The 23,841-nt window shown below is 44.6% G+C and overlaps 1 protein-coding gene across 1 annotated transcript in view; it reads right to left on the bottom strand.

The window, feature by feature from the left end:
• The window catches only part of CLHC1 (clathrin heavy chain linker domain containing 1), a 379,985-nt gene that overhangs the window by 231,949 nt on the left and 124,195 nt on the right, over positions 1-23,841 (bottom strand). The window contains 4 exon segments of the mRNA XM_069236548.1: positions 10,564-10,679; positions 10,789-10,990; positions 18,479-18,636; positions 18,793-18,980. Coding sequence (XP_069092649.1) covers positions 10,564-10,679; positions 10,789-10,990; positions 18,479-18,636; positions 18,793-18,980 — 664 coding nt within the window.

Genomic DNA, 23,841 nt, shown 5'->3' with positions numbered 1-23,841 from the left:
CAGCGGATTGTACTTGTCCAGGAAGACACAAAGAGAAAAAATGCCTAGACAGAAAGCAAAAATGTGAGACACTTAGAGCCAGCTGGCAGAACACCCTAAAGGTGTACCACGAGCACGTTACTAATGGGTAAAGTAGGTGGACCAGGAAAACCAGCTGGGGAACCCTTACAGAGGGATAGAGTTGTAAGACCATGGATATGTCCAAGCAGAAAGTGTCCAGAGACATTCACAGGATCAGGACAAAATGGATGTCATAAACAAAAACAGAATCCTCGATTGTAGATGGCATGACATCAAAGGCTCAAAACCTGAATATTGAGCTGTGCTCCTAATCTAAGAAAAGAAGAAACAACAAGGTTGGGGAGGAGCGACAACACAGGAGCAAAATGAAGAGGGGAAAAAATAAAATACCCCTCAAGACAGAAAACTCAACCAAAAATGAAAAAAAGGCCAGGATATCAAAGGACGTAGAGGGTGGAATAACCACCTGCTCAGATATATCGACAGATACTGTGCAGTGCAGTAAGAACAGAAACGCAATAAAGAAAGACACCCTTGAGGATAGTCTAATCACAAAAAGAGCATAGGCAACAAATGGAAGAAATCCGTTGAAGAAAAAACAGAAGCAAGAGCAGTAATTCCAAAGAAAAAGCCAGTGCAGAAAATAGTGAGCCAAGTGTAGATCAACACTGAATACTGCTAAAAGGAGTATATAAAGATCGATTCCCGGAATGGATTCTAGATACTAGAAACCTGTAAGGTCATAAGGTAACATGTGATAAAAAAAAAATGAGAGAAAAACCTTTACACTCCTGAGCCAACAATAAAGTAGCAATGCTAGGGGAAGAAGCCTGCAGGGAGATACCTGCATTAGGCGACAGCAGATAACAAAGAAGACACATACAGAAGGGGAAACAACCCTCCAAAACACTCATAAAACCAGTCATGAATAGGTGTCAACAACATCCTATAGGCACACTATACTCCTCCCTCATAGAAGGAAGGGAGCTAACTGCAAGATCCATTGCATAAACCAATGGTGGTATACAAGTATAACCCTGCCACAGTGGACTGATGATTAGGAAATATGTCCACAGAATAGGTGGTGCATGCCTGAAAGGAAAAAGGGGGTTGAAATCAAAGGTGAAGGAGGGAAATGTCTTAGGCATACCTCAGTGTGAGCATCCGTGAGCCTGGCCATGAAGCCACAGGGAAGCACCCCACACATTTCCTGTGAAGGACTGTAACCATGACCACTACTTCACTGTAAATTTTCATACACAAAAGGAAAATATGATAATAAAAGATATCTTCGTGCAGAAAACAGAACAATAAAAGGATCACCCTCAAACCACCCTAAAAGTGGCAGAAGGAAGGTGAAAGTAGAGACCTCAAGGGGCAAAAGCTGGTGGTCCTGAGTATGGAGAAAAGATAACCAGAAAGGAAGATCTGGAATAAAGGTATTACTCAACTGACCAATGGAAGTTCCATGGAAAATGGGCAGAAAACATCTCTTCCATAATAAGAATGGAAAAGGTCACATGCAAAAGCAATCACAGAAATTGTGAGGACATTAGGAAACAAACTGCTCTCATAGAAGTACTAAGGAAGTTTCCATTAGAGAAAAAGAAGCAGGAAAGAGTAGCGAAAAGCTTACACCAATTGCTCCAAAGAGCTGTGGCTGAACACAGATCTCCAAAGAAATCCCATATTGTAGACGACCCACCTATAACCCCTTCGCTGCCAGGCCTTTTCCCCCTCCTGTGCCAAACCTTCTTTTGGCTATTTGGGGCAGTTCGCGCTTAGGCCCTCATAACTTTTTGTTCACATAAGCTACTCACGCCAAATTTGCGTCCTTTTTTTCCAACATCCTAGGAATTCTAGAGGTACCCAGACTTCGTGGGTTCCCCTGAAGGAGACCAAGAAATTAGCCAAAATACAGTGAAAATTTTATTTTTGTTTTCAAAATAATGGGAAAAAGGGCCTCAGAAGGCAGCTCATGGTTTTTCCCCTGACAATGGCATCAACAAAGGGTTTGCGGTGGCAAGATCACCATCTTCCCATCTTTCAGGAACAGGCAGACTTGAATTGGAAAACCCAATTTTTCAATACAATTTTGACATTTTACTGGGACATACCCCATTTTTACTATTTTTTGTGCTTTCTGTCACGGTTTTCAATGGGCTTACCGTCGAAGCGTAGGGGAACGGCCCCGGTTCCGGCAGGTTCTGCTCTGTCCGAGGTAGGAGCGACCCCTTCCGGTAGCCACGGTGCTGTTTGGCAAGAGCAAACCACTACAGTCCGTGCCCTCCAGAAGGAGTCACAGAGGAAAAACCCCAGTAAGGTAAAAAACCTCCACAGGAACTCCCTGAAACTAAAGGAGGACACCAAGGCGTTAGGACTGAAGATCCGGAAGACTGGAGAACAAAGACAGGTCAGGAAACACTGGATTCGCAGGAAGAAATCAATCAGAGCGTGACTACCACCAAGGAGTGTTGCAACGCAATGAACAAGCAGCTGAATTCCCCTTATATACCCCTAGGCAGGAAGTAGGAAACAGGAAGTAGAAATACCACCATCTTGGATTGGGGAAAAGAAAGCCATAGTGAATCAGGTACATGCACCTAAAAAAGAGGAAACAAAGCATGCTGGGAAGAGAGGAAGTGGTCAGCATTCTGGGAAAGGAAAAGGCAGGTACAAAAATACCACCATGTGCAAGGGTTCGGCTTTTGACTGGGGACATTGGTAAGTGGTGAGCAGATGTGAAAGCAGAATGCAGGGAGATAGATGTAAACGCACATAATGCGCTACACGCGGCCAGGCCCGAAACCCACTCGGGGTCTCAAGCCCTGCCGCGTCTGCCTTTATGGCAGAACTTAAAGAAAGGGGCGTGGCGCGCCAGGCTCCTTGAGGCACCCGCAGCCTGCGCTCCGGCCGCGGCATCCCCCGCGGCCTGCGCGTCAGCCGCGGCGTCCCCCGCGGTCCGCGCGCCAGCTGCGGTATGTATGGAGTGCCGCGCCGCGGCGACCTGAGCCTGCGGCCGCTGCAAGAGCCACGGCCGCCGCGGCATGACACTTTCAGCCTCCTTCCAGTTAGTGACCAAAATGTGTGAGAAACCAATGCTGGATCCCAGAAAGCTAAACATTTCTGAAAAGTAGACATAATTCTGAATTCAGCAAGGGGTCATTTGTGTAGATCCTACAAGTGTTTCCTAAAGAAAATAACAGCTGAAATAAAAGAATATTGAAATTGAGGTGAAAAAAACAGCCATTTTTCTCCACGTTTTATTCTGTAACTTTTTCCTGCGATGTCAGATATTTTAAAGCAATATACCGTTACATCAGCTGGACTCTTCTTGTTGCGGGGATATATAGGGCTTGTAGGTTTATCAAGAACTCTAGGTACCCAGAGCCAATAAATGAGCTGCACCTTGCAATGGGTTTTAATTCAATACCGGGTATACAGCAATTCATTTGCTGAAATATAAAAAATGAAAAATAGGTATCAAGGAAACCTTTGTATTTCCAAAATGGCCACAAGATAAGGTGTTGAGAAGCAGTGGTTATTTGCACATCTCTGAATTCCGGGGTGCCCATACTAGCATCTGAATTACAGGGCATTTCTCAAATAGACGTCTTTTTTACACACTGCCTTACATTTGGAAGGAAAAAATGTAGAGAAAGACAAGGGGCATTAACGCTTGTTTTGCTATTCTGTGTTCCCCAAGTCTTCCAATAAAAATGGTACCTCACTTGTGTGGGTATACCTAGCACCCACGAAAGGAAATGGCTCAAAACACAACGTGGACACATCACATTTTTTCACAGAAAACAAAGGTGTTTTTTGCAAAGTGCCTACCTGTGGATTTTGGCCTCTAGCTCAGTCATCACCTAGGGATCCCTAGCAAACCAGCGCATTTTTGAAAACTAGACACCTAGGGGAATCCAAGATGGGGTGACTTGTGGGGATCTGACCAGGTTCTGTTACCCAGAATCCTTTGCAAACCTCAAACTTTGACCAAAAAAACACTTTTTCCTCTCATTTTGGTGACAGAAAGTTCTGGAATCTGAGAGGAGCCACGAATTTCCTTCCACCCAGCATTCCCCCAAGTCACCCGATAAAAATGGTACCTCACTTGTGTGGGTAGGTCTAGCGCCCACGAAAGGAAATGGCCCAAAACACAACGTGGACACATCACATTTTTTCACAGAAAACAGAGGTGTTTTTGCAAAGTGCCTACCTGTGGATTTTGGCCTCTAGCTCAGTCCGCACCTGGGGAAACCTAGCAAACCAGCGCATTTTTGAAAACTAGACACCTAGGGGAATCCAAGATGGGGTGACTTGTGGGGATCTGACCAGGCTCTGTTACACAGAATCCTTTGCAAACCTCAGAATTTGGCCAAAAAAACACTTTTTCCTCTCATTTCGGTGACAGAAAGTTCTGGAATCTAAGAGGAGCCACAAATTTCCTTCCATCCAGCGTTCCCCCAAGTCTCCCGAAAAAAATGGTTACTCACTTGTGTGGGTAGGCCTAGCGCCCACGAAAGGAAATGGCCCAAAACACAACGTGGACACATCACATTTTTCCACAGAAAACAGAGGTGTTTTTTACAAAGTGCCTACCTGTGGATTTTGGACTCTAGCTCAGCCGGAACCTGGGGAAACCTAGACAACCAGCACATTTGTGAAAACTAGACACCTAGGGGAATCCAAGATGTGGTGACTTGTGGGGCTCTGACCAGGTTCTGTTACCCAGAATCCTTTGCAAACCTCAAACATTGGCCAGAAAAACACTTTTTCCTCTCATTTCGGTGACAGAAAGTTCTGGAATCTGAGAGAAGTCACAAATTCCCTTCCACCCAGCGTTCCCCCAAGTCTCCTGATAAAAATGGTACCTCACTTGTGTGGGTAGGCCTAGCGCCCACAAAAGGAAATGGCCCAAAACACTATCTGGACACATCAAAATTATCAAATACAAAACTACCTGGTTTTGCAGGGGGGCACCTGCGTTTTTGGTCCTAGGCTCAGCAGCCTTCTAGGGAAACCTACCAAACCCAGACATTTCTGAAAACTAGACATCCGAGGGAGTCCAGTGAGGTGTGACTTGCGTGGATCCCCCAATGTTTTCTTACACAGAATCCTGAGCAAACCTCAAATTTAGCTAAAAAAAAATCACATTTTTCCCACATTTCTGTGTGGGATCACCGCACTGGGACACATTTCGTACCACCCAATGTTCCCCTCAGTCTCCCAGTAAAAATGATACCTCATATGTGTAGGTGGGCCAAGTGCTTGTGAAAGGGAAGAGCCAAAAACATGTCGATATTGAGGGGGAACAAAGGGGGTCCAAAAGGGAAGTTTGCAAAAAAACATTTTTAGGCTGACAAGTGCAGCAGAATTTTTATCGGTATAGATGAGACAATGCTGGGTGGTAGGAATTTTGTGGATTCCTGCAGATTCCGGAAGGTTCCATCACAAAAACATGGGAAAAATGTGTGATTTCCAGCAAAGCAAAGGCCTTCCAAAAATAAGCCCATCTGCCCCCAATGGGGGGCAGATATGGCCAACAGTAATGTGCCCCCATGGGGAGCGACCCTTACCCAAGGGGCTGCCTCCCTAAAGAAAACACATGCATACACACACACACCAAACCCTGGTGCCTAAGTGGTTTCTGCCCCCATGGGGGCAGATTGGCCTAACAAAAATCAGCCAACCTGCCCCCAAGGGGGGCAGAAATGGTCTAAATACAATTTGCCCCCCAGGGGAGTGACCCTTGCCTAATGGGTCGCTGCCCATCTCTAAAAAAAAAAAAAGAAAAAAAAAAAGAATTGCCCTGGCGCCTAGAGCTTTCTGCCCCCCGGGTGCAGATCGGCCTAATAACAGTAGGCCGATCTGCTCTCTGGGGGAGGGGGGCAGAAATGGCCTAAAATAAATTTGACCCCCACCCCCCCCGGGGAGCGACCCTTGCCTACGGGGTCGCTCCCCTTGTGTGACATTGGTGCAAAAAAAAAGATCCGCGATGCCTAGTTGTTTCTGCCCCCACTGGAGGCAGATTGACCTAAAATCGGCTGATCTACCCCCAAAGGGGGGCAGAAATGGCCTAATGGGTCGCTCCCCATCTCTAAAAAAAGAAACAAAAAAAATAAAAAAACACAAAAAAAAAGAATTACCCTGGTGCCTAGAGGTTTCTGCCCCCACTGGGTGCAGATCGGCCTAATAACAGTAGGCCAATCTGCCCTCTGGGGGGGTCAGAAATGGTCTAAATACAATTTGCCCCCCCCCAGGGGAGACCCTTGCCTAATGGGTCGCTCCCCATCTCTAAAAAAACAAACAAAAAACCACAAAAAAACAAATTAGCCCTGGCGCCTGACCTAAAATAAATTTGCCTAAGGGGTCGCTCCCCTTGTGTGACATTTGCGCAAAAAAAAGATCCCCGGTACCTAGTTGTTTCTGCCCCCCTTGGGGGCAGATTGACCTAAAATCGTCCGATCTTCCCCCAAGGGGGGTCAGAAATGGTCTAAATACAATTTCCCCCCCCCCCCCCCAGGGGAGAGACCCTTGCCTAATGGGTCGCTCCCCATCTCTAAAACAAAAACCACAAAAAAACAAATTAGCCCTGGCGCCTGCCCTAAAATAAATTTGCCTAAGGGGTCGCTCCCCTTGCGTGAAATTCACCAAAAAAAAAAAAAAAACCCTGGTGTCTAATGGTTTCTGTCCCCCTTGGGGGCAGATTGGCCTCATAAAAATAGGCCAATCTTCCCCCAAGGGGGGCAGAAATGGCCTAAATATAATTTGCCTCCTAGGGGAGCGACCCTTGCCTATGGGGTCGCTCCCCACCTCTAAAAAAACAAAACAAACAAAAAAAAAAATGATCCCTGGTGCCTAGAGGGTTCTGCCCCCGGGGGGGAGGTGGCAGAAAATGCCTTAAAAAAAAATGCCCCCCCCCCCCCGGAGCGACCCTTGCCCAAGGGGTCGCTCCCTCATGGCAATTTCCTAAAAAAAAAGAAATCCCTGGTGTCTAGTGAGCGTTGCAATCCGGCTGCTAAAACGCTCAGAGAGACTTCAAAGGGAAGGAAATTCCTTTCCTTCCCTTTCAAGCCTCTCCGGCCTCCTCCACCTGATCGGAATAGAAATGCTTTGCAATTCTCTTCCGATCGCGTTGGAAGCTGAGCTTCCAGCGCGATGGGAGGAGGCCTCTGTGATAGTCAACGCACGATCGCGTGCTGACATCACAGCAGGGGGTGGGGGGGTTGTGGGTTTGGGGGTTTAAGGGGAAGGGCTTCCCCTTCCATCTCTGCCTTGAGGGGGTGGGGGAAACCCCACAGAGGGAGTGCTAGCGCTCCCTCTGGGCTCTGTGCCCAGGACGTAATGGTTACGTCCTGGGCACACGAGCACTGTGCCTCAGGACGTAACCATTACATCCTGGGCACAGAAGGGGATAAGTGGACTACAACAGAATACACGCCATAGGTGGAATGAGACTCAGACCTGGTCTGAAATAACAACAAAAAAGAACCACAATATGTGGAACAACAGGGAAAAATTTACATAAATGTCATTTGTGGTATTGCAACTGCTGATCAGAAGTGGTCTGCACCACCAGATGCATGCAATTGTGCCACTAAGCAAAATCTCCATGATGGAGGAGAACATGGTAATAACAAATAAACCTGCAAGAAGCAGGGCGTTTATACTGGATGTTAACGGACAACAAAAAGGCACTCCAGCATGATAGTACAACTGCTAAAGGTGATGCACGTTTACAGACACACCTGCAAGAGTACCCTCTTGGAGGGTGTGAGACTGCGGGCACAATGCCTCAGTAAATGCTCCTTAAAGATGCGCTAGAAGAGTACCTGACATTAAGTCCCACCATGAGCATCTCTAAAGCGGTGTAAAGCCGAATCGGCATGTGTGTTAAAAAGCGACTTGCCAAAGGGCATATCAAGCAATGAATCTCGTACAGGTTCTGAGAAATTAGAAGAACGTAGCCAAGCCCTTCTCTGTAGCATTACTGAGGAAGCCATAATCCACCCAAGAGAATCAGTGGTATCCATACCACAGCAAACAGTAAGTTTGGCAGCCTGCTGACCATACCATACCAAGAGCGTGAGCTAGCCACGTCAGGCAGAGAAGGCAAAATACACTCCACTGAGTCCCACAGAACGTGGGAGAAGCAAGCAAGTACACAAGAGGTATTAGTGGAACGCAAGGCCGAACTAGATGAGGTGAACATCCTCCTACTAGAAACTGCCAGCTGCCTGGCTTCTTGCTCTGGTGGAACAGGAGGAATCTGCGTAAGACTGTGTACAGCCAAAGCAGTTTGCACCACAAACCTTTGAGTCGTCGGGTGCAGGCGAAGTCATGACGGATCCTCCGCGGCTGGCCTGTGTCTGTGGAAGATAAAACGCTCCACAGGGGAACCAGAAACAGGCTGGGTCCAAACTCCCAAGAGGATATCACAAAGAGACTCACAATAAGGAAGGACTAGCTCTACAGAAGACTGGTCAGGATTTAATGTGTCAAGTAATGGATCTGTGACAACTGCACTGTAGGAAGCTGTAAATTCAACACCTCTGAAACCCGTTTCAACATATCTGCAAAAGCAGAAGTAGCCTCAGTTACCAAACCAGGGGGTGATAGGAGGCTGGATGCCGGCGAGGAATTAAGACAACTCGCATTGGCTAAATCAAGCAACCTATCTGGGTGTGAAAGCGGAATGGTGCCCGAATGAGGAGGCTGAGGATGTCCAGGTCCCTCTAATGGAGGAACAAGAGGTTGAGGTTCAGTCAATGAAGGAACTCCGGAGTCAAAGTCGAGGGGCCCAAAGGGCACTGAGGATGAAGCTGTCGGTGAGGACCCTTTTGGGGCACCGGCCACCTCCATAGGGCCCAAAGACACTCCAGGAGGAGTAGGAGACCCAAAAACAGCATGCAAGGACAAATAATAGTCTTGCATTTGGGCCGGAGTTGCCCCGGCGCCAGGATAAGGCAGAAGGGAAGGGGTAGAATCTTGCGCAGACTTGTCCTCAGAAGATCTGGGCGAGTCGCGCGGGGGCAGTGAAGTCGGATGAAGACGCAACTTCATCCGAGGGCAACGCTTGCCTGAAGACGTCGTCAGAACCGGAGACATCGAGGGAGCAGTACGCGATCGACTTCTAGCACAGTCCCTGGGATGCGAAGTAGAAGATGAGGGACTATGACACCTCCGAGGGTCCTGCGAAGGCTGCGACACCAGCACCACCAGGAGCTTCATCCACCGCTCTTGCAACATCTTAGGCCTCAGTTGCTGACAGGCGTCGCAGTCGTGGGCATTGTGGTGGGTGCCGAGGCACCACATGCAGACGGTGTAAGGGTCCGTGACAGACATCTGTCGAGCACATGACCCAAACGGCTTAAAGCCAGCAGGCATTTACACTTTTCCAAGTACGAAAAATACAGTGAATAAAAGAGAAAGGCCAGAGGAACTACTTTTCCGGATCCGTGTTGCTGTGCGGAAAAGAAGAAACTGACATCAGTGCGTCGGGGAGGGACTATATGGACTCTGTCAACGTCATAAGTGGGGACGACATCGCTACGGAGTCGCACAATGCCCTCTACCAATGTGCAGAGGTACTGCTGAAGAAAACTTTGCGGATCCAGTCTGATGCCTGGGGAGGAATTCTAAGATAAGGAATATGCGGCTGGTTGTCTCTATCAAATACATATCGCACACATACACAACTGTCATTGTGGTGTCATTATTAATTGCCAAATGAATGCTGGCACCACAATGATGGTACACTCACACTTGACAATGGTGTCCACATGTGCGCATTGTAAGGGGATTCAGACTGGTAGGTTTGTGCTATCTGTTGTGTATGTGAATTAGTACGTGTGTGTGTGTGTGGATTGGCTGGTTGAGTTGGAGGGAGCTGGAGTGTTTGTTGTGGTTGTGTCGTGTGTGAATGCAGTATCAATGGTGTGTGTGTTGTGTCATGTATGTATGTCCACGTGTTTTCGGCATGTATGGGTTGTGTTTGTTGGAGTTGTAATGATGGTGTGTGTGTGATATGTTGTGTAGTGTGTAGTGCAGGGGGACACCTGTGGCAAAGGGACAGTGTGTGTGTGTGTGTGTGTGTGTGTAAAACTTACCTCTGTTCCATGGCCCCTGCCATTCTACGAAGTCCATTGGGTCCCGCTGCCGTCTCCCTCCACCAGCAATCCATCACCAGTCCCCTGCTTGCAGAGCTGTAACATCTAAATTCATCTATACAGAACACTGTCAACTTGACGGTCTTCTCGGGCCGCTGCCAACTCGGCTTGGCATAAGACCGTCAAGATCTAAATCAGGCCCTTAGTGTTTATCCACACCTCTTTGTTTACTCTTTGCATTTGGCATGGCTTGTGCAGTCAAACATTAACCAATGCTATAATGAGCCGTTAGTAAATGAAACCAGACACCTTCAGAATTATTACATTTACTTCATAGTGACCATCAGGCGTAAGTACTGTCAATAGTTTGTGTAACAGGTGATTATATTTTACCCTTAGTTTAAATCATGTGTATTTTTTCCAAAATTACCTTTTGATGCATCTTCCAGTGTTGTGACTTTGTATAAGTAATCCGGCAACGTTCTTCTCTTGTCCGATTGTGCCCATGAGGTGATTGCAGCATAAATCATGTTTCCTCTCTTATATCTAAATACAAAGATAAGAGGGGGGAGACATTAACATTAGCCCACAAATACAAGATGGTGGACCTGTCTGCATGTGCCTCAGTCAGTTGAGTTTGAACACACTACAGTACCTCAGCTTCAGTCTTGTGTTTTTCGAGGCAGCTTTGTCCCGCTCCTTCAGTGCAAGCTCCAGCGCCTGGTCGAGGTCAGCTTTAGCTTGAGCAGAAACTTATTTTGTTTTAAAGTCTGCTTTCAGTTCCCGTGTTTTCTTTTCCAACAGAGAATGATACTTAGTCAGAGCTTCTAGATCAAACGATTCTTCTATAGTCATTCCTACAAGACAGCACAAAACCAGGCAATGTACATACCACAGTCGACTATTTCAAAAATAAATACACTACACTAGGCCCACATTTTTTAAGCAGAAAATAAAGTTTATGCATAAAGAAACAAGAACTGTTAATCTGTCATTTAATTGAAAGCACAGGGCAACCTTTGTAAACAACCAGCCAAGCAGAAGAAAGAAAGAGCAATTAATAAATACTTCTGTTATGTCAACATGACTATCTAAAAACCACTAGTCTTGTGTGAGTGAGGCTAAATAAAAGGCCACAAAGAAATGTGTTACTAATATAAGATGTGGTCCTCTTCCTTTTCTAAGTGATTCTGGAACAATTTTCGGTATGCGGTGCTTCCATTAGTGTACGTCCCCGAAGGTATAAGGATTGTCGAAAATTCTAGCATCATGCAAAGTAAAAGTATTGGAAGTGAGCCATGCTCACTGAGGAGAGAGTGGTAAGTCTGTAGTATGCAGCTGGTGTCCAGGGGCGTAGCTTGGTCAGTGAGATTGGGGGTTTGGAGCTTCAGATTTGAGAACAATCAGGCTGACATATAGGGGCAGATTATGACTTTGGCTAATGGAAAAGGCTGTTTGTCGAAGTTCTGTTGCCGCCAGTGCAGCCACCTTCCCGCGGGCCCCATTAAGAGTTTCCCACTGGGTCAGTGGGTTTCCGCCCACTGGACCAGCGGGGAATGGCCTACAACATCGACGCCGGATCACAAAAGAGCTAGAAGCAATGCTGTAGTGCGTAGGGTGCACCATGACCCGTCGCAATGTTCACTGTCTGCAAACATCGTGACGGGGCTGGCCAGGGGGTCTCTGCACTGCCCATGCCAAGTGCATGGCCAGTGCAGGGGCCCTCCTCGGGCCCTCTGCACCCTTTCTCTGCCATGTAACCGCTGGCGGAGAAGGGTGTCTGAATACCCAGGGCAGCAGTGCTTGCTGATGGAGGAAAACTGGCGGTGCTGGCGGTCCGACCGCACACTATTGCAAATATATTACTAAAGCATGGCGTAGTAGCACATTGTCATTTACAGAGAGCACATTCTCCATTGAAATGGGCACTAAATTTGCACATCCAGTTTTACTGATAAAACAATGTAGCATACAAACAATACTACGTGAAAATCAGTTTTCAGCAACTATTTATCATTTTCACATCACCAAGTGAAGTGTCTTGATTTGTTATAATCCTATTAAAATATTTGCTTCCATCATACTTCAGAATTACAAAGGAAAGTGCTTCTTTCGTGTTTTCTTAAAGGCAATTTTTTTTAAATAATTGCTCAGTTCAAGTGTGTTAGAAACAAATGAACATCCTACAGCCTTTCTCTTCACACAAGATTGTCCCATAGTACACATCACAAATTTCGCTCACTTCTCAGTGAGAAAAAAGTAAACGTGAATCTCCATGTTAAAAGAATAAGCAGCAATTTGTCAGAAGACACAGACCAACATTGAACATCTTTGATAAGATAAGAACAGAATTTAAAGGCATATTTATTGCTCATTCACCCTCTAAACTCCAGCATGGTTATTTTGGAGGTGCAACAGCACTCCCCCAGCGTCCCTACTTCCACCTATGTCTTATCTATACTTGGATAACAAGCTGGACAAATTAAACAATAGACCTGAACAGCATTACTGGATGGAATATTTATTTGTCTCAATGCAGGTAAACCTTTGCACCAACACTTCTGGATTACTTGCACTGCACTCGAGCCAATTCAATCTTACATTTTCTTTTTTAAATCAATAATTGTGCTCGCATCCTCTACATATTCCAGACGCTCCCCCTCTCCCTACCGCCAAACGCACTAAAAGGTTTAAAATTAGCCATTAATAAGTTCATATGGGACGGTAAGAAACCAAGCCTGCCTAAACATCTGTTGTGCCGCCCCAAAACACAGGAAGAACTAGTGGTTCCTCAGATCCTGAGATATTATCAAGCGACCCAAATCCAAAATATGGTTGAATAGAATCGCACAATGACAGAGAAACTTTGGAACTTTGTGGACCAATCTGTTGTGGGGTCCCATATCTGGAAGGAGATTTGGCTACCAAGACGTCATAGGCCCGTAGCCTATACTCCTCACCCATTACAGGTGTAACATTGAACATCTGGGACGCAGCAGCAACAAGGGCCAGACTCACGACCTTCCCCTCTCCCATGACACCGTTCCTTGCTAATCCAGACTTCACCCCTGGCTTACACCATGAAAACTTTCAACGTTGGCGCGAGGCTGGGTGTAAACGCTTGGGCTCCCTATTTGATACAGATGGGCTCATCCCCTTTGATCAACTCGAGGCTGACTACTCCCTTTCGGATGCAGATTATGTTCAGTAGCTCCAGCTGCGCCACTGGGCGCTGGGACATGCAACCCAAATAGGGGGAGTGGGAGGGGGAGCTCTACTGCCATTTGAAAAGAGGTTTATTCTTAAAACTGATGACCAGCGTCTGGTCTCTGACCTGTACAATCCATTGGGTGGCGACCAAACTCTACGAAAGACCAAAAGCCAGCTCAGGTGGGAAGCGGAACTTGGCAGACCTCTCTCCACCAAAGACTGAGACAATATACACTTTAGGATACACCACACACACACACACACACACAGATTGCTTGCCAGAACAGAAACCGCTTATAAGATCACCTCCTATTGGTACCTCACCCCATCGAGACTTCAGCAATAGACAGCTCACAAATCCCCAGAGTGCTGGAGGGGCGGTGTCAATACTGGCACCTTACTGCATTTGTTGTGGCATTGTCCCAAGCTCTCCCGCTTCTGGGATCAAGTCCTTGACATCAACAGCGCTTTCACGACCTCCATATCACAGATCCCAGCCTATACTATACAAGGGCTCCCTAATACCTACGCTCACACAAATGACGGCAGATGGCCCTAGCTCTAAATGCAGCTCACCAAGTCATACTATCACACTTGGGCACTACTCAGATCCCTGATCATATCCGATGGCTACACAAGCTTTGGTTCGTTCTGGGCATGGAGAAACTGTCTCTGGCCGCAGACTCGGAGCCTGCCAGGTACACTATGTGGGCCCCCTTTATCAATCTTCTCTCACATGAACTCAAGGAACTAATCTGCCCATCCTACCTTAGGGTCTTAGAATTTATTCCTGATGCGCAATAAGGAGGGGCAATCAAAGGAACTAGGAATAATGACCATTAAACGTAGCAGCTCACTACCACTCAGCATGTGCTAGTTGCTATTTTAGCTATACACAGGGAAGGATTGGGGCGGGCTTGAGGTTTTTTTTTTTTTTTTTTTCAACATGTTTAACACTTTATGGCATTTCATCGCCACCAGCCCCAGGATTGCATATGGCTGTGTTATGCACTTTATTTTGACTCTATACTACCATGCAGCCGGCCTCCTGGGTTGTAGATGTTGTGCTGTGTACCAGTGGTGGGGCAGTCATGCTTCTCTGGTGATAAAGCAATAAAAAGAATTGTTCCATAAATCAATAAGTGCAAAAACGTTTTGCACTGGTTGTCCTGTTCCAATGGTGGCGTAACTGACACTGGAGCAAAGTATCTAATAATGAGTTGTTGGTACTACATTGCAACAGTGAAATCTATATAATTTGGCCCCATGTGCATTATCAAAGTAGGAGGTTTATGCAGGTTAGGAAAACTATCCAGCCTTAATTCCTTTCTCAAGTGACGTAATTAACTTGATGAGGCACCTAGCCTAAAGCTGGAGAATGCAGTAATTGGAAGAGGTTGATGTAATAAATTACCAGGTCCAGAAAGCTTGACCCTCAATGTTTTTTAAAACATTTAAGAAGACCCTATGACCAACATTGTGAACTTCAATGAATGTCAGATGGATAGATTATTCTTCCCTAGTATGTGAGAATTATTTATAGCCTTTGTACCTAAACTAGATAAGGGAGCAACCAACCGATTATCATGCAGACTGGGAGTACCCACAAAGGTTTTATTAAGGGATATAAAAATATTGTTCATTGTTTGGCCAAGGATGACACTGAACACTGACCATGGCCCTGTCGATTTTCACAGAAATAAAAAAACATAACAGAGGTGTTCTAAATACAAATCTTATTGTTTCTAGTGTTCGCGTCAGAAAGTGCAGAAGGACAGTTTCATTGACAAAACATTTTACAAATGGTGATTCAAGACCACCTGGTAGAGGGATCTGCCAGTTCTCCTCAAAAGAAGGTTTGGGAACAATGGTGCCACATGACTGGGAAAGTTAACCCTGCTAAAATATAAAATGATTCAAATACCACTTTACAGGCTCATCCAAAACATTTGGAGGCCAAATAATGTGACACTGCGTTTTAAGGCTCACTGATAAAACGTTAAAGAATTTAAAGACTACCTTGCAGGGCCATATCGAGATAATTCATAATTAATAAACAATGGCTAGTGGTGTATTCTGACACATTTAATCAGTGCCACCGAAAAATCATCATGGGATTTAATCAACTAATTACACATTGTTTTGAGCTCTATCTAAATCTATTTTAAAAGGACAATTACAAATGTGAGCATTTTAAATCACAGGGAGGCAGAGCATTGGAAAATATTCTATGTCACAGAATGTTACACACGGAAAGGGAAAGATTTCAACTTGCGCCAAGTATTCAGATGTTTCTGATGAGGGGTAGTCCTAATTAGTTAAATGTGAATGTCACCCAAATCAGTTACGGCTGTCTCACAAATTAGGTGGCCCATACCCAGGCGCAACTCTAACAAGCTCATCAGTTGTCATTCGGTGTAATCACTAAACACACTAAACCAGTCTTAACAAAACTTTCACCCTCTGGTACAATCGCAACAATATGATGTTTTTCGTGATCTGGGAATGTGTCCTGTGATATAAATAACATTTCTCACCAGAGTCCGCTGCCTAAATATACAACATGGAGGCATCCTGGTGAAGCCACGTGGAGATTTCGCTCTGCCTTCCAGTTTTTCGGTTGCCAGACTGGAAGTGCTGTTCATCGTCCTGTCGGATTCATGTGCAAGCAAGCAGTACCTTGAAATCATCTGTGCTAGGGGCCTCTCAGCAAAAGAAAGTCTTGCAGTCAGTACAGAGTGTGGGCTCTAACTCGATTCTAGCTGCATGCAAATTGGAATGCACCACGTGGTACAGCATTATTAGTGAACTACATTTCCAGTGGGTCCTGGAGACGGGCACCTGGAGAAGGTGACTCTCTAATTTTCAGGTATACCTTCCTTCATGGTGTTTAGGATCCCTGCTACGCAATTTGGACTACAAAATAGCTGCAGTCAGACATCGCTACATGGATGTTGATTTTCATGCATTAAGATCCCAGGTATCCTATGGAAGGGATTTTGAACGTTTTGACTCTGAGAAGTACCCCGAAGTCCAGTGTAATTTGAAAATGAACTCTAGACTATTTAATACTAGATTTGTATGTCCTGCTAACGTTTCTGTGATGCAATAGGTCTGAAACTAAAAATATATTTTATACGCATACATATGTTAATGCACAAGTGTATATCATCCTAGAATTCTAATATGTATACATATTGCTAAGTGCAGGGTATCACGGCATGTTAATGATGTTTTTTTCAGTTTCCAACAGTCAAGTCGAAACTATATGTGTTTACCTTCCAGGAAATCCCACTATCCCGTCAAAGCACAGACAGTTTGTTATTTCTAAGGTATATTGTTTCACAATTATACTTATTTTTGATGTTACTTAGGATGTCTCAATCTTGTAGGGACCCGCTATAAACTACAGCCTTCTGTGACCACAAAAGGGACTAGGCAGAGTATGAAGTCCTGGACTCTCTCTTGTCCAGACCTCTTTCCCCTCTTCTACCACTAGCTCTCAGGTTTTAGAGTATGAGGAAAGTTCTGGGGACCTTCTGGATCTTGCACACAAGGTTACTGCAATACCTGGCAGCAGTTCTTTCCATCCTAAAAAAAAGTCCCTTGAAATACAAAGGAAAGACACTTCACCTGTTAACATTTGACCAAGGCCTCTCACAGGTTGAAGATGCCACAAAGTCTATCCTTACATGCCTTCTGAAAAGTCAATGGCATAAACTATTTCAGTGGAGCAGCAAACGTTTTGTGAAGAGATTCTCTGAATTTCGGAACTGGAGAGTAAAATGTTTAGCTAGAGTGAACCTTCTAACCCACATTTCTTAAAAAAAAACAGTTGTGGTACCTTTATCTTTCTCATAACTGTGTTCTTTATAGTTGTGCAGGGAACCAGCACATCCACTGCTGTCATATAGCATCATTACTAATGGAAAATTGGAAATAAAATGCGTACCTGTGGTCACAGCATACATAACTGTTTCCAGCAGAAGTCTAAAAACTGTGCTGAGAACCAAAATAGAGGGCAACACATCTGAAAGATGGAATGCCTGACAGTGTAGTAGAGAGAAAAAAGTGTGTAAAGCCATGTCTTTATTGGATAGGAATGTTATGTCCTACTGCCACATTAGCATTGGTAATGGACCCCTCCCCGCCACCTCTTGCATAGTAAGCCTCTAGTATTAGAGCCTGCTGACAGGTGTCATGGGCGTCCAAGTGAGACGATCTTTGAAGCCTGCATGTGCTACTACATACAGCATCGACTTTCCCTCTGGATGCCATGCAAGTACCTAGAAAGCACAGAAGAGTGCTTGGTGACTCCCTAAAGAAGTACGCTGCTAGCCTTTTGCCAATTCATCCAAAAGTGCGTTCAGTGTTGTAAGCCAGATCCTGATTTGGCTTGCAGTCAGTAGCTTGACGACAGACCTCAAATAGGACTTTAATCAATCTGGGATTGGCCAGACCATCTGGTGTATTAGTTAGGTTTCTGTGTTGCTTTAGAGGGAACATATGTGCCATATAGATGTTTCTGTGTTATGTTTTCATAGGTTTTCCTTCTGTTAAAGAAATTACTGGCACTACTGGGGTTTTAATGTATTGTGGTTTGGAGAAAACATAATATATTATTGCTTAAATCTGGCTTGAAGAGGCAGTAATCTTACTTGTAAGGCTGTTTTGCTTTCATTTAATCCTTACTCACGGGGCTCCAGATGTTTCAGAGGCAGCCTGGGAATTGAGAGTGCTCTGAATTGGGGATAGATCATTGCACCCGGAAGAAAGGTTGAACACATTATTACCCAGTTAGAATGATCTCAGTTCATAGCCCTGTTGAAGAGGCTGTTTGACATCCTGCATGTGGGTCTTAGTCCCACTCACAAAGCCCACCTCAGGCCTAAATTGCAGAGTAAGAGATGCTCTTCAACCCACTCAATCACTCATTCTGATTGGAAAGCACGATGTTTCTTAATACGTCCCCTGCTTATGTAATTCTCAGGCCGATTAGCACCTACCGATCCATCGCCCACAAAAAGGAAGGCAAAGAGAATCTAGTTTTGATTCCTGGTCAGCACAATAAGATAAAATGCTTTTAGTTAAAATCATTTAAAAACATGTTTTAAAGAAACGTTTCTAAAAATGACCTGGAATATACACTGCAGGCTTTACCACTTCTTCAGAAACGTGTGCTCCCAGTACATCACGAGGTTTCTTTGATGAAACTGTTGCAGTCTTCTTTGTGACATGTATGTCCCTTATCTGATTTAAAATTTTTGTGGAATCCTTTTCAATGATGTCTATTCTAAAAGACAGTAAAACAGAAGTACACTTTATTAGCTGCTTGTGGCCATGTTACCTAAACATGGCTAATCGACTGTTCACAATCTAACACTCTTTTATGCTAATTTCAAATGAAAGCATATGTTGTCTACATAATTCTTAATTAATTTCTTCTTACTTATCTTGCAGTTGCGTTGCTCTTTTCTCGTAATACATAAGTGTTGTTGGCTCTGATTTTAGGACTTTGAGTTTCCCATTCAAGTAAAGAGCATCCTTCTGGCCTCGCTTAATTAAATTAATTAGATTATCATATTCTTGTTTGATTGAAGTAAGAATCTTCTTGTATGAGGTGACATAATCTATAACCTGAAAGATATACATTTCTGAAATCAGTATGTATGAGAGAAGCATAACCTTCAGCTTACAAGACTGTAGAAATGGCAGAAATTTATTATGCAAATATAGAGAACATAACAACCCTTGCGGCCAAATATATTTTGCATGACTGAAAATGTTAAACTGCTAATTAAGTGAAACATGACATGTTCCCCATAAGTGTTTCCACAGTGTACAACCTTACAGACATAATTCAAATGGTTGCTTTTTAGTCACAGAAAATTGTGACAGCCTACCACATTATATCAGATGTATTATGTCAATTGTAGCTTTAATATAAACTTCAGGTTTTATCTATTTATTGCATTTTTGGGATAGTGCAATGTATTCCAGCGTGTTCCCAACTGGTATGCCGAGTGCCATGGTTTTCAGATGCAGGAGACATCACGAAACATACAGTTATGGCCCATATCTTTCATGAAAGAAATAGAGGTGGTAGCAATTTGTGATCTGCAGTGTAACACTCTACAGCTGTACTGAAGCCTCCAATCTCACAATTAAACGTGATGATATACGGTGTGCCCCTCCTTACCGTCCACTTCCAAAGCAAGTGCAAAAGCAATGTAGAGGGAGTTATTAGCACCCTGCAAATTTGTATCCTGCTCACAGATAATAATGAGATGCTTAGCCACTGACAGTCTCCACATTGGGACCTCCACATTGTCCCCTCTCTGAAGAAAAGAAAAGATAAGGACTACCCCCAGATCACCATGCATTTAGAGGTAATTATTCAATCAACAACACTTATGACTAGGAAGGACCATTTAATTTAGAAGTGCTTGGTATCTGTGTAATTAAAGAAATCCATATGCTTACATTTGCATTTCCTGAGTCCTCCTTGCTCCCATGACGATGCACACAGGAGAAGTGACCCATGCTGGCATGCTGGTATATATCTTCCACGACTCTGCTGTACTCAACTTTAGCAAGTTGCTTCAATGGATGGTTGATAGAATTTTACATGTTCTTTGTTGGTTCTCTGACAGCTAAAGATTACACTGCATCTGCTCATCATAACTGACAACAATTTTATCTCCACACAACAGGGAACACAACTATGTAACCTCACCCTCCTCAAAGATGCAGAGAAACTTAGTGAATACTCATTCACCATAAGTAACACGTTTCAGGTCTTGCAAGAATGGGAGGACGATCAAGATCCAGTAGAAAGCCAGTGGGAGAAGATCAAAGAAACAGTGACATCATCCTGCCAGGAAGTACTGCGTCCCAAGAAACACTAGCATAAAGAATGGATCTCTAGTGGGACTCTTCAAAATCCAAGTGATTAAGGAAAAGAAAGCTGCAGGCAACACAAGCCGAACAAGAGCAGAAAAAGCAAAAACTCAAGGTGAATAAACCAAAACCAAAAAGGAAGCAAAGAGAAGCTTAAGAGCAGGCAAGCAAAGATTCATTGATGGGCTTCCCACAGAAGCCCAGAAATCAGCAAGCCATGAGAACTTTAAAGAACTCCACAACATAACAAGGAAACTCTAGGGCTGATACCGCAAGCAAGAAAGACCCATTAAATATAAAGTTGGGAAGACAATCATAGGTAACAAAAGCCAACAACAAAGATGGGGGGAGAACTTTGAAGAACTGCTGAACCAACCTGTGCCGCAGTCTCCATCAGACATACAGCCAGCGGACTAGGACTTGCCAATCGACTGCCGCAGACCAACCAAGAAAGAAGTACAGCAAGCCATCAAGCTTCTGAAAAAATGGGAAGGCAGCAGGACCTGACAACATTCTTGCAGAGGCACTGAAGGGAAACATTGAAACATCAGTAGACATGCTCTACCCCGTGTTTGTAAGGATAAAGGGTGAGGAAAAGGTGCCATCAGACTAGAAGGAGGGATATTGGATCAAGATATCCAAGAAAGTTGACCTGAGTAACTGTGCAAAGTATATCAACCCCAGGCAAAGTGTTCAGCAGAGTCATCCTAAACAGACTGAAGGAACAAGTTGATGTTCAGTTGCGAGACCAGCAAACCCGCTTCCGCAAAGATAGATCCTGCACAGAGCAGATTGCAACACTGCACATCATCATTGATCAGTCAATGGAATGGAACTCCCCCCTCTATGTCAACTTCATTGATTATGAGAAGGCATTCAATTCAACAGCATGGATGGAGAGACCTTTTGGAAACTCCCCTGTCACTACAGTGTTCCAGATAAACTTGTAAGAATCATCAGGAACTATAACGAGGGAATGACCTGCTCAATAGTCCTTGGAGGACAACTCATGGAAACCTTTGAAGTGGAGACCAGAATATGCCAGGGTTGTTTGCTTTTGCCTTTTCTCTTTCTGCTGGCCATAGACTGGACTATGAAGACATTCACAACAAGGAGAAGAAATGGGATCCAGTGGACAACTTGGATACAGCTCGACGACATGGACTTTGCAGATGACCTGGTCCTACTTTCCCATACCCATCTGCAGATGCAAGAGGAGACCAATACAGTGGCAGCTTCATCAGTACATCTTGGCCTAAACATCTACAGGGGAAAAACAAGATCCTGAAGGCTAACACAGCCAGCACAACTGCAGCCACTCTTTCAGGCGATGCACTGGAAGAGGTTGAGGCCTTTACCTACCTGTGCAGTGTCATAAACAAGCAAGGCGGCACAGTAGCTGGCGTCAAGGCAAGAATCTGCAAAGCAAAGGCTGCCTTCATGCAGCTAAAGAAGTTCTGGAGCTCTAAAGACCTAAGACTGCAAACCAAGATAGGCGAATTTAATACCAATGTAAAATTGGTTCTTCTGTAGGATGCAGAAAGTTGAAGAACAGTGACTGCCACCAATGAAGTTCAGACCTTCATTAACACCTGTCTAAGGAAAATCCTCCAAATCCACAGGCCAAACAACATCAGCAACAACAACCTATGGGAGCAGACTTTCAAACTTCTTGCTCATGCGCTCATGAAGAAATCATGAAAAGATGCTGAGGCTGGATAGGTAACACCCTCTGCAAACCAGCACCACACACCACAAGCCCTCACCTGGAACCCTCAAAGGAAAAGGAAAAGAGGAAAGACAAAGAAGCACCTGGCATCAAGGCCTTGAGGCTGACTGCAAGGAGATGGGTTAGACCTGTAGTCAGATTGAAAGAAAAGCCCAGGACAGAGATGGTTTGAGAGTCATTGTTGATGTCCTATATCCCAAGAAGGGTAGTAGGCATAAGTAAGTAAGTACAACAGGGAAAATCCTTCGCATCATAGTATTGTATAGCTATTTTAGCCATGTTTAAGACACATTATTTTAGCAAACTAGGCCTGCTATTGTGCACTTTAGCCGAGTTACATTTTATTCAACATTACTTTGTTTTGCTACCATTAGCCACATTTGCTGTGTTGTTTTATGTTTTCTATCTAGTTGCTCTTTCACCTAGGAAAGCATCACGTTCATTCATTTCACTTTGTGCTTTCCTCAAGGCTGCACTCAGATAGGGTTGCCGGCAAAAGTGGTAACCTGTGTTTCCGACATTCACAGAAATATACATATCCTTACGTGGGGACCGTTTCTTAGAATATCAGCTGTTTTATTACAAAACACTTCTCTGTCCCATACACGTTAGAGGGAGATTCCAGCCAGATGACCATGATTGCATGCTGATTGCTGAATGTCTTTGCTGCAGCTGCTTGCTTAGACTGCCAAATCCCCAGCCTACATGGGGACGGTGTCTTTCTAGACCATAGGCTTCCTTGCTCAGGTATGAGAGATAATGTCTTCCCAAGGGGGAAACCTGAAGGGCGGAATAGGGCTTATCACGCTGTGCTCTAACATAGCCTAGGTAGGAAATATAGATATATTATTCCTAGTGACAGTATGGTGGGACTGTTTTTGTGTTTCACTCTCCTTGTCATAATTTTGCTTTTAGTGTGTTTTATCATCCTAGTTATTGCAATACATGCCATTTTACTTACGATGCAGTTGCTTCACTAAACCTTATTGAACTATACTCTGCTTATGTTTGTCTTTGCCTGTGTGAGACTAAGGTAACTGAGGAAAAGGGATGAGATCTGATCGACCACCATTCCCCTGAGGAGTCCTTTCTGTCGTGCGCCCGGTTGCCACAATCATCCCCACTCTCGGGTGGAGATGAGGCACAGCTAGTTAGCCGGAAAACCCAGATTAAGCTGACAGGCGTCACATGGTGTGGAATTGTACTCACTACCCACAATTCAGGTGATTCTGGCACCCAAATCCAGTAGTCTCATTGAGATAATGAGAAACTACGCGACAATAGTGAGTATGATGAAAGGCAAAACTCACTTAATTTTAACAGTGTGTGTTAGCCATGCTGATAGTTTAAATGTTGGGTAACATTGTGCTCAGGTTAAAACACACCTTTTATATTTTCTCTAGCTGCCTGTTTGAAAAATAATATTTTAAATATCTGATCAGCAGAGCTGCAGGCAATCAATAGTATGCTTAATTTACTGAGCTGGGAGTCTGTGGCAAGTTGAATAAATATTGCACAGAAACTGTAAATGCATTTTAATGATGGGAATGTCATGTGTGCTACAGTAATATAGAGATTATAGAATTCCACAAGGACCATACTTACGGTTTAGAGGGATTTAAGGGACTAGAAGAGTGAAGAGCTTCCAGATGTTTACTGAGTTTAATTCCTATGGGTCAAAACGTTATGGGGCTATTAAGTTAGCCAGAAAGCACACATAGGGGGTCATTCTGACCAACGACCGCGGGAGCACCGCCAACAGGCTGGCGGTGCTCCCATGGGCATTCTGACCCCGGCGGTACAGCCGCGGTCAGAAACGGGAAACCGGCGGTGTCCTGCCGGTTTCCCGCTGCCCATGGGAATCCTCCA

The sequence above is a fragment of the Pleurodeles waltl genome, chromosome 5, assembly GCF_031143425.1.
Source record: "Pleurodeles waltl isolate 20211129_DDA chromosome 5, aPleWal1.hap1.20221129, whole genome shotgun sequence".
NCBI classification, from domain to species: domain Eukaryota; kingdom Metazoa; phylum Chordata; class Amphibia; order Caudata; family Salamandridae; genus Pleurodeles; species Pleurodeles waltl.
Note: the sequence above shows the minus strand (reverse complement) of the source record. Positions and strands in the feature narration are given on the sequence as shown.